Consider the following 16515-nt stretch of genomic DNA (forward strand, 5'->3'; position numbering starts at 1 on the left):
TAACAAATGGCATGATTTGGAGAATTATGACTATAAAAGAAAAGAAGCTATTCCTTTATGTTTGAAACATTTTGCTTAAATGAGCATAGACTTAAAGATACAAAGACGGGGGCCGGACATTTAGTTCAGTGGTACCACCACTTTATCCCCATACCAAAAAATAAAATAAAAATAAAAAAAGATACAAAGATGGAGCCAGGCATTTACCTCAGTGGTGCTGGTGCTGCCATCTGCTGAAGGCACAAAGTCCTGATTTCAATCCCAGTATGGGGGGGGGTAGATATAAAGGGTATGGGTATGCAGAAAAGATATAAAGGGTACAGATATGCAGAAAGAGATAAATCACCTGGTTACTGTGAATACTTTTACATACTACAGTACAATAACTAGTTACTGATTTGCAGTTTTGTTTTGTTTTTTTCCAGTACCAGGAATTGAACTCAGGACCTTGCACTTGCCAGGCAAGTACAGCACCACTGAGCTCTACCCCTGTCCTAATTTGCAGTTTTTGAAATCAATATATAAACAGAAAATATAAGTGAAGTATAGATCCCCAAAATAATAAACATCCATTAACAGTGATAACCTAAACAGTATGATTTACAGAAATGAGGTGATTTAAAGTTGAAAGTACAGAGCTGGCCATTTCCTCTTTTAAACAACACACTGTTTAAATTCAATGGATCAAGAAACAAAGATTTTACTAATTAAAGTTATAAAGGTAACCAAAAATGCATTCACAGTGGACAATCAACAAATCCTGCTTAGGAACAGCAGCAATAAACATTCTATTAGCTCTAAGAAACAAACTGTGGATGGCAGACAGGAGCACTTTTTATTTTGTCCGAATTGTTCAGAATTTTTACTCAGGTATATGAACTAAAATCAAAACTTTTAAATCTTCAAACATCAAAGCTGGCTGCTCAGAAAGTAGTAATGACAGTCTGTGTAGGGAGATTCCAAAAATTATAAAAAGCAGGTATACAAACTTGAAAAGGTTTGAAATAAAAGACCACTTAAAATGAAGACATTTAAACTTATTCAGTATTTCTGAAAGCGGCAGTTTATAACAGATTGTTTATCATTACCACTCAGTGACTCAGACAACAAATAATGTTTAGAATTCTCTAAATTGGCAGTGATTAATTTTAAGAACTATTTTCATTCAAAATAAAATACAGTAATACAAGTATGGTCTTTAAAGCATTTCAGATTCTAGAAAATTCAACTTTGGACCAATAAATATTATTATACATACTTTAATGGATAATGTTTAAGATTATTAAAAGATCCTTAAAATAATTATGACAACAGCATGACACTAAGGTTATAATCTTTTAATACAATTTTTATATTTCTGGAAGAACTTTTCAATTCATATAATATGCATGATACAATAAACAAAAGGAAGAAAACATATTCTCACAAAACTTTTAACAGTATATTTAAAAATTTTTTTGGTTTATATTTTTTGAGGCAGTAGTATGTAGGTCAGCCTGGACTTGAATTTACTGTGCAGCTCAGGCTGGCCTCAAACTCTTGACGATCCTCCCATGCCTGGTTCCAACAGTACTGTCTTGTTTACTCATGACATACACCTATCACTTTGTTGTTGTTGTTATTGTTTTTTATTCTAAATCATTAAAAAAGCTTTAAAAAATGAAAATTTCATATAAAAAAGATACTTGTATTTTCATTGATGGCCTCTCAAAATAAGGTGCTCTGTTTACCAATGTGTATTGCTTGGAAATAGTTCAATACTATCATATTTAGAAAAACATGAGGAAGTCAGTTTTTTAAACAGCAGTTATACCTTAAAGTTAGTAATTTAAATTTTATTTATAATTTTAAAATTACACATTCTGTAGGTATGTTTAAAAAATACATTCCAATTTTAAGTCTTCCAAACTTACATCTTCAAATACTGCTGTGATAGCTATGAGAACTTACAGATGTATTTAGTCCAAATAAATTACTTTTAAAAAATCAGTGCCATGTAATATGCTGGCAAGATGATTTCTTTAGAAACAAAGGGGGTAATTATAAAGTCAACATTATAAATGTGCTATTAAAATAAATATTTAACACCATCACCAAATTCAAGAATGCATAGCAGAGTTGAAAGTTCAAATCTAAGTTACTAGTGCAGAAAGCTTGTCACTTTATCAGTTAAAGAAGGATTTTGTCACTTTAAAAGATGACTTTTCACAGAGAATACTGTGACTATCTATAAATCAAAAAGAGAGTCTATTATTTCTACTCAGATGCTTCTAGAGTGTTTTTATTCAAGTGTTTTTATGTAAATCTTCCTTTAACTTAAATGTCCTTTCCCTGAAAAAGACATTTTTAGCTAATAATGTTGGTCCTATGACATATATATCTTAAAAAGTACATGTGACAGTGGTGCCACTGCCTGCCTCACAAGCACAAGGTACCGAGCTCAATCCCCAGTAACAAAAAAAAAAAGTACATGTGATTCTACAGTCAACCCCTCCTCTCATTTTAATACCTATACATATATGCACTTAAAATATACACATATTTTCAGGATTATAAAAATATTTAATTTGCATAAGCTTAAATAATTACTGAATGTTAATACAGAATACATTATTTGTATAATTTTACTTTTATTTATAAAAAGGTTTTCTTATAGCAGCATTTTGCATTGCAAATGAAATGAGACCACATGATATTGCGGTGTATAAGGATTCCTACTGCAAGTCAGACTGGGCAGCTGCAATGTTCCTCTGGAACAACTTATTCCTAAAAGGAACGTCTGTCTCAGCTACAGAAAAGCAGTTCCTATAAAATATAAAACCTTGAGCTAATAACTTACCTGAACCTTATAAGTGCATTAGAAAGTTACCTCCACAGAACTGGCAAGGTTTATTAAAATATTCAAAAAGTCCAGTTACCTTTACCCCTAGAGAAATTTTCTCACAAGATTAGTAGAAATTATATTACTGGATAGTGTCTCTAATTGAATCATATGAACTTACTAGAAATTAATTGAAGGTTCAGGACTAAAAAATTTTTTTAAAAAACACCATGAGAGGTATAAGAAAATGAGGAGTAATATGAAACTTTAAGACATTATTAAAAACCAGATAAAATCCCTCAATTTCAAATACTCATGTTAAGTTTGTTTTTGTTGAGCTCACGTTCCAGATTGCCAATCAAAGTATCAATACTCTCTTGTAGATCTTTGAGATTAACTTTTCGATCCACTGTAGACTCAATTGTCTGCATTGTCAAATATGACTGAAATGTGCACTCTCTGGATGTGGAAATTGGCTGTTCAAGCATCACTTCTGATCCATCCATTTTGCTATAATCTTCTCTATCTTCTGAAGGTACATCATCATAATCCACATCATTTAAATTTACTTTTTTATTTAAAATGTAGTTTTCTCCACAGCTGCTCCAGTCTCCCGCATAACGATTGCTAAGTGGACTGTCTAATCTGGTCTGCCTTGGCCTAAGTACTCCTGATGAATCTGTACTACTCAAATTTAACATGTGAGGTCGTTCTTTCTTCCGCCTCAGATAGTTCAGAGAAGATGACTGCTCTGGGAACAAAGTGTTTGCTGATTCTTTCACAGTTAAATGTTGCACTAGAAATCAACAGTAAATGTGTTTTAGTGACAGGAATCCAATTGGTCTTAAAAAACAGAAGAAAAACCATTTCGCAATCAACTACAAACATGCATTAAAACAAGAACATGCATACTATCAAATGGAAGCATTCCATAATTATTTTTTCTATTACCAGACATAATCAAGATTAGGCGTAGAAGCTAGCAGAATATTCAGTGGTGCCAATTCATGCTATATCAAAATGTCCCCAAATAAATCAAATTGCCAATGTTGATTAATTTTCTGTGCAAGTTAATTATCTAGCTATAATTCAAACAGTAGCTAAGCTGGTAGCTTTTCCTAAATTAAAGGCTACAGCGAAAAAGCAGGCAAGGCATGTTGGTGTACAAACAAAACAAAAATTCCATTGTCTGCAAACACTAAATGAGGCAAAGGCATCTAATGTGATTACTCCAAAAGTTCTGACCTTAAGTGGGCTTTTTGCAATTAGCAGCAGTGTCATAATTTACTAAGCAGCCCAAAGTTCATCTGGATTAAGTACACAAAGACTAGACTTAACCATCTGTTACCTGAGTTTGATTATACAGCATTAGCTACTAATAGTCTTCATTTATTGCCTGTAAATAGTACAGATATTTTATTTTCCCAACCTGGTTAAATATTTAACAATACCAAACAACATTTAAGACTATTTTCTTTTTAATATAAGTCATATTATATCTGACACTGTATTAGCCATATAGAGGGTTACTGTAGAGAAAAACATTTTATACCAAATTTTGGCTTTACTGCTCACTCTTGTATATACTGAACAAAATATTTAAGCCTCTTCTCCATATAAAATTGACTTAATCTGAAATGCAGGCATAGCTGTTAGGCATATGAATTTTTTTTGCTTATTTACTGTCTGTTAATAAATGCCTCTTTCTATACTTCCCCTCATTAAGATAAAAGTATAAACTGGTGACAACACACCAACCTACAACATTGATTGAATGCTTGTTTATTATTGTACAAAATAAGACAAGTAAAAAACTATATAAACTTGCTTATTCTCATTTTTGAGACTTAGTTATATTCAGACCATTAATTTTTACTTGTATTTTATTAGAGTATTTCATAATTGTGTACTGGCATGTTTTTAAAATTTCTACCTATTGCACTTTTGTGATGGTTATTATATATCATTATTGATAGTCAAAAAAGTTTATCTAAAATTTTCCAGAAAATATAAACTGGTTATTTACTTTATAAATTGATCTTAATGTCAGAATAAAATATTCTATACCACTATCTGATATAACTGCTTATCTTCACTGTCTCCTTGCTTTGTCCCTTTAGTCTTTGTGCTATTCCTGTTTTTAACTGCTAAATTATCAAGCCTGTTTGGTTTTTTTTCCTCATTGAGTTTATTGGTACTTTTTAAGCATACAGTACAGTTACATTCATCATTAGGATCTTGTACCTTTACATGACAGGTCTTGGTTCTCATTTTTTCCCCTTGTCCCTGCCCTCCCTTCACCCCCTCCTCCCCTTCCCTATTTACAAGCGTTTGTTTCCATTTTTTCTTTTTCTCATATTTTTTTCTCTTATTTCCTTTCCCCTACCCTTCCCACTTCCCCTACACCTTTAGCCCTTTTCTCCCTGTTTCATATTGTCAGTTATACAATTTGGATCTTATAGGCCTGTTGTTTTATAAATCGATTAATGATACACTGCTAACCTTCGGGTCATTTGATCTGATCCAATCACATACTTTTTGACTGTGTGTACAATCTTATCATGCCTATATTTTCTAACATTCACCTGCAAATCCAGAGTTTTTTTTTTTTTTTTTTTTTTTTTTTTTGTGGTAGTGGGGACTGAACTCAGAGCTAAACTACATCTAACTACACTAAACTACATCTCTAACCCTTTTATTTTTTGTTTTGAGACAAGGTCTAAGTTGCCTAGGCTGGACTTGCAATCCTCCTCCCTCAAGCTCCTACAGCACCTGGATTATAGGTAGGCACCACTTTGCCCAACTCAGACTTCTCTTGGTGCCAGTTTCTTAAGGCTGTTTTTAGCCAAGACTCTATGAAATAGTATTTTTGTATATTTTCTTGAAAAATATTTTTAAAACCAATTTGAGTGTGGGTTGGAGATTTTCAGTGGTTCTACCACCTGCTTCACAAGCGCAAGATACTGAGTTCAATCCCCAGTACCAAAAAATAAATAAAGTAATTAATTAATGAAATAAAATTCAAGTGTTATATTTTCTTAGCTAAAAAATTCAATTTCTGAAAAAACAGAAAGTTACCGTAGAGTCAAAATTTATTTCATAATGAACCATAGTTTTCCTTGGAGCCAGCTGACCACAGACTGCAACTGCTGAAACCATAAAATTAAACCTCTCCTACTTTAACTTGTGGTTACTGGGTATTGTGTCCCAGTGTTGGGAAAGCTAACACATAACCCAAACATAACATAAAACAAACAAAACATAAAACACGAGAAGTCAAAAGAGAAGTGTGTTTCCCTGGCCATTTGTCAATCCAGCCCCAAAGTTATCTGAAATAATTTGGGACTTGGTGGGAAATGATTTGAATTAACGATTGGCAGGACGATTTTTACCTTCTAATGCTGATAAGCTAGAGTTCTAACTAATCAATTTGAAGGCACAATTTTTCAAACAGAAATGTCAAAGTGGCGCACACCTGTAATCCCAGCACTCAGGAGGCTAAGGCAGGAGGAACACTGTGAGTTCAAGACCAGCCTGGGCTACATAGTGAATTCCAGGTCAGTCTCAATTATGTAGTGAGACCCTGTCTCAAAAAAAAAAAGAAAAGAAAAAAAGTCAAAAAGAGCTGGGGATTTAGCTCAGTGGTTCTGCCATCTGCCTCGCAAGTGCAAGGTCCTGAGTTCAATCCCTGGTAGCAAAAAAAAAGTGGTGTGTGGGTAACTCTTTATAACTCTGGAGTGGAAGAAATTCCAAAAAGAAAAATAAGATATGCAGCTATGTAGCACGGAAACTTCCTCCTGAATGCCTGGGGATGAATCGGCATCCACCAAAGTAACCAGCTGTGGTCCAGTCTCACCACATTCGCACATCATTACCTATTTTCTCATGGCTAGCAACTGTACATTTTCTTAAATCCAATACCAGTGATTTAAAGGATAAAACTATTATTTCCTCTCATCCTTCTGCCATCTTTTCCTGTATTTGAGATATTAGTTAAAAAAACACTTTTTTTTAACGTTTAAAGAAAAAAAGAGTATGGTGGAGCCTATAATTCCAGCAACTGGGAGGCTGAGGCAGGAGGACTGCCTCAAGTTCAAGCCCAGCCTGTATTACTCACTATGTACAGGACCAGCCTGTACTACAAAGAGAGATGCTGTCTCAAAAAACCAAACAACAACAACAACAACAACAACAAACCAGCATTATTTTTAAAACCAGTAACACTTATCTTTGAAATAAGATCACACAATATGAAATCTAAACCTGATTTTTCTAGACAAAGAACATAAACTGAGTTTCATCCACAAACTCAAAGACCAAGGTGGCTATGACAAAATTATTAAGTAGCAATAACCCCTGATATACAGTTAATGACAAAAAACTCAGAAACTAATAGTAAACTTAACAGTATATCCAGGAAGGCAAGTTTTCATTTGTGACTACAATAAAATGGCTCCAGTTCCAATTAGTGATGTTTGTTAGAATTAAAGCAGTTCCAGAAAAAAGAAATACTCACTTAAAACTGTAACATGTGAGATTCTTTATGTTGGGCCCCAAATATAGAAATCAGCCCAATTATCCAAAAAAGTCTGATTCAGGAGTCTAAAATAATTAATGCATTGTAATTCAGGAAAATTAGAAATAATTTTATACTGAGGCTCTATGATGGTTAGGAACTTGCCCAAGGTCAGAGTGCCAACAAGTGGCACAACCAAGATTCAGATCCAGATCTGATTGAATCCAAAATGTGCACAGACCCCTATATGTCTACAATATTATCAGCAAAGGCAGAAAAAATAAATGGAAAAAATCTAAAAAGCAGATATGGATTCATAAATATTTGAAAAAGCAAAATTAAAAAAAAAAGATTTTCTTCAATCACATATTTAATGAGTAATTCAGATCCTGTATCACTAAAAAATATTTCCATGGAACCATTTACCTGGCCAGAGTTGGAGTAAGTAGTGAAGAACTTCAATATGTTTTTTAAAATCCAAAGCACTTGCAAGTTCTTCTGAATCAGTAAAGACTCTGTTGTTATGTGTAGAAGTCTCTTGCCTCTGACTTAGTAACACTGGTCCAAAGCACACAGCCAAATTCTGACAGGTCATCTTATTCACTTCATGATAAGAAGCCACTAATTTCAAATGGTCCAACAACATCTTTAGGGTTGCCTAAATTAAATTAAATTAAATTAAAGTGAACTTAATATACTCATATAGGGACAAATACAAGGACACAATTTCTGGCACAAAATATAAACAGGCATCCTTTTAAAAGGTTGTTTCAGTGGTTTGCTGTAATGGATTTTTAAACAAGAAAAGTCCAGGGCTGGAGATTTAGCTCAGTGGTGCCACTGCCTGTCTCCCAAGTGCAAGGTCCCAAGTTCAATCCCTGGTACCAAAACAAACAAAGAAACAAGAAAAATTTCAAAGAGATAAAAGTAGGAAGTCAGATTATAATGTGCTGGTAAGTAGTAAATGAGTGAAGAAGTGATGACATTTCTTACTAGAATGGCTGTATAATATATCTTGAGTGGAACTGATACAATTTATCACTGTTGCCTTTATAAACATTCTTTAAAGTTCAGTTGTAAAGGGAAAGAATGAGGAGAGGATGAGAGCTACAGCTGTCTAAAATTGAAATACTGAAATTAAAACCTGTAAATCATAAATTTGTATTTCTTTTTCACTTACAGTATTTCCTAACACAAATGGGGCTCCACTGACTTCTCAAGGCTACTGCCTGTATAACTGGGAACAACATATAACATACACATTCTCTACCTGGTTAAATATATTAGGTTGAATCTCAATAGCAGACAAAGAAATTCAAATTAAAGCAAAATGCCCTTGTGTCTACTAAATAAGCCAAAAGATGTAATTATTATGTCCCTTTTGAAAGGCTGTATGGAAACTGCTATGAAGAGCCTTATAATATTCATATCATTTAAAAGTGTAATTCCACTTCTGAGATTCTATTGCAATAAGCTATTCCAACTAAAAAAAAAAAACTATGTGTGGTCAGACATGGTGATGTACACCTGTAGTCCCAGCACTCAGCAGGCTGAGGCAGAAGGATGGCTCCAAGTTGGAGGCCAGCCTGGGCTACCTAGTGAGTTAAAGACCAGCATGAACTACATAGCAATACCCTGTCTCAAAAAAAAAAAAAAAATCTGTGTACAAATAAGTTCAATTTTTTTTTGGCGGGGGGTACCAGGGATTGAACTCAGGACCTTGTACTTTCAAGGCAGGTGCACTGCAACAGAGTTAAATCCCTGGCCCTCAAATTTTAAATATTATATAACAGGGAACAGTGAGTTCTATCAATTCCACTCAATAGGCTATTTTACAGACATTCTAGGAAGGACATTAATAGCATGGGTAAATTCATGTGACAGATTACAACACTCACAAAAACTAAAACTTTGGGCATGTAATTTAAATTCCCTAACACTTATTTCTTCACTTAGAAGTGGCACTCATAATCTTATCCAGTGTTGGAGAGGGAACATTTTTACCTCTTCAGCAGTTCCTTCCTGCTTCACCTACTCTCTGCTTCTCCACTCTGTCCACATTCCCAGCCACCCAAAGGAGAAGTCTAATTAGAGATCACAAGACATTCAGGGACCACAATAAACCAGTGGAAAAAGTTACTGGGGTTGAGGTTCCTATCCACTCATTCGTGCACTTTCTGCCTCCACACGGTAAGAAATGCAGGCAAAGTCAGCCTCCTCTGGACAAGTCCAGCCACATCTTTCATTTATTTTCCCTTCTATTCTAAGGAATAGCGGCCGAAGTTGGGCTGAGGCTGGTTCTGCAGATCAGCCAACTTCCTGTCTCTTTTGCAGTACTTGAGTATACTGGTGCCAAGAGTAGATCTGGGGGAGGGGGCAAACAGGGAGGCAAGGAGGGAAGAAAAAGCAGGGGTGGAGGGGGTTCACTTACATCTTAAGGGTAAGCTTTACACACCCAAAACACCTATCATATCTAAAAATACTAGAAGGAAATACACCAAAATGTTCACTAGACTTGCCTTTGGATATTGGTAATTATAATTTTATACTCATCTCAATTTTTCTATAAGCATTTTAATAATAAGATAAAACATTTTTAAAACTTCTAAGATATATTCATGCCTACCCAGGCTAAAGTGAGATAAAGAAAAAATAAAACTGATTTATAGATTCATACTGTTTAAAAAGCAGTAAAGGCAGAGTTTAACTTTTCAAGTGCCACATGTCAAAAACCTAAACTGTTTGTAGCTCTGGAGTTAAACATATAATTCATGAGGTGGCTTTCAGGAAAAACGTATGCTGATTACACTTACCTTCTCAACATCTGGCAGACAATTCAACAGATCAACAGTGCACTTAGAATCACAAGGATCATTCTCACAACCACCTGATGACATTTTCAAAGGACTTTTTACCATTGTATCTAGTACAGCCTCATAAAGCTGCTTTGTTATCAGAGGAGAAGGAAGCTCTCTTAAGTAATCCTTAAGAACACCTTTGGGGGGCAAATCAGAGACAGTGATTGATCTTCAGAGTGAAATAAAGAACAAGAATGAATTTTTAAATGTATCATTGCAGCCAACTTCTAATATTCTGAAAACAATAAAAGCAGCAACATAAAAAAGTATTATAGCAAAACACTAGCATTTTCTATTTTTTGTTATCTTGGTAATTGAAAGCAAGCTAGAAAGGCACACACATAATTTCCAGTTATCATACATAATAGGTTAATTAGACAATAAACTATTTTGCCACACTGGAGCATCCCTGTAATCCTGACACTCTAGCAGTGTGAGGCAGCCCTGTTCTGGCAACTTAGAGACTCAGTAAGACAATATCTCAAAAAAAACCAAAACCAAAAAAATTTTTTTTAATTTCCAAAGCTGGGGATATAGCTCAGTATAAAGACTCTAGGTTCAAATTCCAGTACTATCAAAATAATAATTAGCTATTCTTGATACACATATCCTATTGATTCTGCCCTCTAATAAAAATATCTAAATGTATGTAAAACAAAAGCAAAACATACTAAACTGGGTGTGGTGTCTTACAGCTATATTCCAAACACTCTAGAAGCTAAAGTGGGAGAATTTCAAGTTACAGTCTAGCCTAGGCTACATAATAAGTTAAAAAAAACCAAAAACCACAAGACATACTAATATTGATTATAAGTTATTTCAGTTACAGAAATTTTGAGTTCCTAGGCCTTTAATTAATAATGAAAAAGCACCAGCTGTCCAAAGCCCTTGCAAATAAATGAAGTATATAAATATATTTCACCTCTTAACATGTCTTACGCATATGTACTATACATTTGGGTAATCTGTCATGCATACTACTCTATGAAAGAAAAAAAATCATTCCTAAAATTAAATGAATGAAATCAAAAGCCAAGAACAAAAAACATCAGACTTGTCACAACAGGAATGATGTAAGTCAATTCCAAAACACACCACAGATGGCTTTGTACTACGAGATACCACCTGTTGTAGGGAAAATGGTAAATAGTAGTCATTACATACAGTAAGTAGTATCTCAGTTCTCAAACCTAATTCAATAATTAGGTTCAATGTTGACCTCACAAGGAAATTTGATTTGGTTCGTGATCAATTCAGTTTGCGACCAAAACTGTGGCAAGAATTAGATTTGTGAATCGAGACACTACTATGTAAGCAAAGTAGGTACTAATGCTAAAATGTGATCACAAGGAAAAACAGAGGATATTCTGACTCCACAAACCTAAACACATACAATATTAAGAACATGCTCAAAAAGCCAGGTATGGTGGTGCACACCTGTAATCCCAGCACTCGGGAGGCTAAGAGGCAGGAGGATCGCTGCAAGTATGAGACCAGCCTGGGCTACATAGTGAGTTGCAGGGCAGTCTGAACTACATAGTGAGACCCTGTCTCAAAATAAATAAATAAATAAATTATTAATTAACTAAAAAAAATAAAGAACATGCTCAAAGCTTAAGTGAGAACTTAATCTAAAATTTAGTTGAAATTTAAACAATCCGAGTGCTTCTCATCTGATAATTTTTTAAAGTGTAAGAGTAACATGGTTCATTAGTTTCTTAGGCATCTTTCTTGTATCTGTTTATGTGAATGTATTATTTGTCCCTTTTTTTTATATAAAAGATAGCATACATGTCCTGTTCTGTTCCTTGCTTTTTCTTTGAATACCATATCCTGTGACCTTTTCAGTACACAGATGGCTTCCTCAATCATTTTTACAGCTGCATCATAGCATTCCAACGGACTAATGTCCCATACTTCAATTTGTCTGGTCCCCTACAGATGGACAGGTGAATCACTGTATGCCTAAGCTTTTTGTATTCTAAAACATGTAGCAATGAATAACCTTGCACATCATCCCTTTGTAAGAATGCAGGTATGTCTGTAGCATAAATTCCCAAAGCAGGGTGGCTAAATTCAAAGTGCTCTTGTAATTTTCAAAGAAAGGGAAAATAAGAAAGGTTTGGGCTTTAGCATGCGGACAGTTACTTGTGGTATTACTTAAAATAAGGAACAATGAAGGGGAAGCAGGTTTTATCAGGCAGAGAGTTCATTTGGAACAAACTGAGACAATCAATGCTCCTGGATTTAACAAAAAAAAAAAAAAAAATCTGAGCCTCAGGAAAGACATGTCTAGAGGTATAAATCTGAGAATTATCAATTAAAAATAAGGACTGAGATGATGAGGGAGTCAAACAGGGCGATAAGAGAAGGCCTAGAAAATAACCCTAAAGAACATCAACATCAACTTTTTCAGGGAAGAGAATTTTCCAAAGGTGAGTAAAGAAAAATGGCAAAAAAAGAACGTGTGTTAAGAGGCAGGGGATGAGGTGGGAGGAGCATGGTAAATATATTGCCAGGGAAAGTTAAGGAAAACACGTTTCAAGAAAAAGTCTATGAAGCCAGGTGTGTAATTCCAGTACTCTGAAAAACTGAGGCAGGAAGATCACAAGTTCAAGCCCAGCTTGGGCAACTTAGCTACTCAGTGAGACCTTGCCTAAAGTAAAAATTTTAAAAAGGGCTGAAGATGTAGCTCAGTGTGAAGAACCTGGATTCAATCCCCAGTCTAATGTACCAAGTGACATCTTCCTCCTGCTTTTTTTTTTTTGGTACCAGGGATTGAACTCAGGACCTTGTGTTTGAAAGACAGGCGACATCACCACTGAGCTACATCACCAGCCCCGTACCAAATGATATCCAATAATCAGGTCAGACAAGAATGGAATTAAATACTGTGGAGAGCCCTATTTCTCAGCTATAAGAAAAAAGCATATACAAGTTTCACTTTAGTAGTCAAAGAAACAGACCAAAAAGAGATACTAAAAGCCACTTTTATTCTGCAAAATTTACAAGCAAGACTAAAGACTTTGTAAAAACAAAACAAAAAGCCCCAACTTAATTGTATCTCAAAACAGAGCTTAAGAGTACCTGACATCCAATAAAAAAACTGCCTAATAAAGGGGGCAAAATAATCTATTATGAAGAGAAAAATCAATCAAAACCAAACAGACATGATAGGAGACAGAATAAGTAGAGAAGGACATGAAAACAGTTATGACTATTTCATATATTAAAAAAGCTAGAATAAAAATTAAATATGTCAAGGAGAAACTTGGAAATATGTATGCATGTGTATATTTGTGTGTGTGTATTTGTGTATGAGTTGTGAAAATTAAGATATCAGAACATAAGATTCAATAAATGAGTAATATCAGCAAAAAGACTAGTAATTTAAAGATACAGCAAAGAAACAATCCAAATTGAAAACAAGGGGGAGAATACACAAATTATCAGTGAGCCGTGGAATAACTTCAAGTGGCCTAATGTATTTACAACTAGAATATAATTTTTTAAGAATATTTTTTTAGGGCCAGGGATTTGGCTCAGTGGTTCCACCCGCTGCCTCGCAAGCACAAGGGCCCGAATTCAATCCCCTGTACAACAAACAAACAAACAAGAATATTTTTTTAAAGAAAAAGGATGTGGCAGGGGATTGGTAGGCAGGATGGAAACAAAAATAATTTGAGGAAGAAACAGACAAAATTATAGTTACAGTTGAAGATCAATACCACTATGAAAAAACAGACAGAAAAAGAGAAGACTGGGCAAGATTATTAATCAACTTGATTCATGATGGAGTTATAGTGCACTCTGACCCAAATCACCGGAACAAAAGTCTCCTCATTAGCTCAAATCAAACACGTACCACAAAAAACATGCTGGGTTTAAAACAAATCCATATAACTAGAAAAGAATTTAAGCCTATGAAATACATTCTGTGATTATAAATACATCATGTGATTATATATTCTATGGAATTAAATGAGAAATCAATATCAGAAAATATTTGGAAAACCACCCAGATATTAGGAAACAGACTAACATATTTCTAAATAATCCATGGGTCAAAAAACAAACCAGGCAGAAGTACCGCTGCAAGTTCCAGGCCAGCCTGCACTACACATAGCAAGATCCTACCTCCAAAAAAAAAAAAAAAATTAGTATAATATTTGTATAGTACTGAGCTAAAATGAAAACATGACTTAAAATTTGTGGAAAGCAGCTAAAGTTTAGAGGAAAATCTATAGTTAGATGTCTGTACTAGAAAAGTATCAAATCAATGGTCTTCACTATCTTATGACACTAGAAAAAGTGGAGCATGTCATACCCAAAATAAGCAGATAAAAAGAAAATAATAAGATCAGAATTAAAATTAATGAGGTAGAGAAAAATAAAACAAAATTCATGACATCAAAATTTGGCTCTTTGAAAAGATTAGCAAAATTGACAAACTTTTAGATAAATCAACCAAAAGAGAAAGATGACAAAGCTGAGACAGAGAGAGAGACAAGAGCCTGAACCCAAATGATGAAAAATCTGTAATAAAAGAAGAACCATTACTACTAACCTTAAAAAAGATTATAAAAGAATATGAACAACTGTATCAAATAAGATAAGTAAGAGGAAAGAACTTGAGAAAAATACAAATGACTAATAGTTCAAGGAAAAATAGAAAACCTGAGTAGACCTCTAAGAGATTGAAATAGTAATTTTTAAACTTCCAGAAAGAAAATCCAAGCCTCAATGTCTTCTTTGGGGAGAAATACTATTTAAAGAATTAGTACCAATTCTTCATAATCTTTTCCCAAAAGCAGTACAGAACACTTCCGAACTCATTCTATAAAACCAGTATTAACATGATACCAAACTAGATAAAGGCATCACAAGAAAGCTACAAAGCCGGGCGTGGTGGCGCACATCTGTACTCCCAGCACTTGGGAGGCTGAGGCAGGAGGATCGCTGTGAGTTTGAGACCAGCCTGGGCCACATAGTGAATTCCAGGTCAGTCTCAACTACATAGTGAGACCCTGTCTCAAAAAAAAGAGCTACAAACAAGTATCTCTTAGGAATATAAATTACTTAACAAAATACTGGCATATACAATCCAGCAATATTTTTAAAGGAGTATATACCATGACCAAATGGAATTTATGCCAGAGAGGTAAAGTTGGTTCATATCTGAAATAATTAAGGTAATATAGGAATAGAATAAAGAATAAGAGTGTAAGTGATCTTCTCAATAGACTCAGAAAAGACACTTTTAAAAATCTAATACAGGGAGCCGGGCGTAGTGGTGCACACCTGTGATCCCAGCACTCGGGAGGCTGAGGCAGGAGGATCACTGTGAGTTGAGACCAGCCTGGGCTACAGAGTGAGTTCCAGGTCAGTCTCAACTACACAGTGAGATACTGTCTCAAAAAACAAAACACAAACAAACAAAAATATCCAATACAGGGGCCAGGGATTTAGGTCAGTGGTTCTGCCACCTGGCTTGCAAGCACAAGGACACAAGTTTGATGCCCGGTACCATTACAAAAAAAAAAAAAAAAATCTAATATGATTCACGATTTTAAAAAAACAGACTTGAGGGCTTTTTTTTTTTTTTTTTTTTGAGACATGGTCTCACTCTGTAGTGCAAGCTGGCCTTGAACTCACTATATAGCCCAGGCTGGCCTCAAACTCTCATTAATCATCCTGCCTTAGCCTCCTGAGTGCTCGGACTACAGGCATGGGCCACTGCATCTGGCATTATATAAGGGAATTTATGGAAAATCTACAATTAACATCATATTTAGCACTCTGAATGATTTTCTCCCAATATCAGAATGAGAAAGATGTCTATGCTTGATACTTCTATTCAACATTATATTGGAGGATCTACTCAGAGTAAATAGGTAAGAAAAAATAAACAAAGATCCAGATTCAAGAGAACCAGGAATGGTGGCACATGCCTGTAATTCCAGCACTCTGGGAGAATGACAAGTTTGAGCCCAACAACAAACATAGCCAGACTCTGTCTCACAATAAATGATGAGGCATGCCTGCAATCCCAGCATTTGAAAGGCTGAGGTAAAACTGTCATGAATTTGAGGCCAGCCTGGGTGACACAGTGAGATCAAGGCTAACCTGAATTACAGTGAGCTCTTATCTCAAAAGGGGGGGGTGCTGGGGATGCAGCTCAGTGTGAAGCAGTCTCCAGTATAGCCCCCCACCAAAAAATCAGAGAAAATTATCTTTTTTTGCAAATGACATAATATGTGTGTATGTATGTATGTATGTATGTATGTATGTATGTATATATATATATATATATATATATA

At 34.8% G+C, this 16515-nt stretch overlaps 1 protein-coding gene across 1 annotated transcript in view; it reads right to left on the reverse strand.

The window, feature by feature from the left end:
• Nucleotides 1-1336: 1336 nt before the first annotated feature.
• The window catches only part of Syde2 (synapse defective Rho GTPase homolog 2), a 41794-nt gene continuing 26615 nt past the window's right edge, over nucleotides 1337-16515 (reverse strand). The window contains exons 6-8 of the mRNA XM_010636706.3: nucleotides 10151-10332; nucleotides 7764-7995; nucleotides 1337-3617 (exon numbers count right to left, since the gene is read on the reverse strand). Coding sequence (XP_010635008.1) covers nucleotides 3127-3617; nucleotides 7764-7995; nucleotides 10151-10332 — 905 coding nt within the window. The 3' untranslated portion in view covers nucleotides 1337-3126. The remainder of the gene's footprint in view (nucleotides 3618-7763; nucleotides 7996-10150; nucleotides 10333-16515) is intronic.

The sequence above is a fragment of the Fukomys damarensis genome, unplaced genomic scaffold, assembly GCF_012274545.1.
Source record: "Fukomys damarensis isolate Sample0158 unplaced genomic scaffold, DMR_v1.0_HiC HiC_scaffold_33, whole genome shotgun sequence".
Classification (NCBI taxonomy): domain Eukaryota; kingdom Metazoa; phylum Chordata; class Mammalia; order Rodentia; family Bathyergidae; genus Fukomys; species Fukomys damarensis.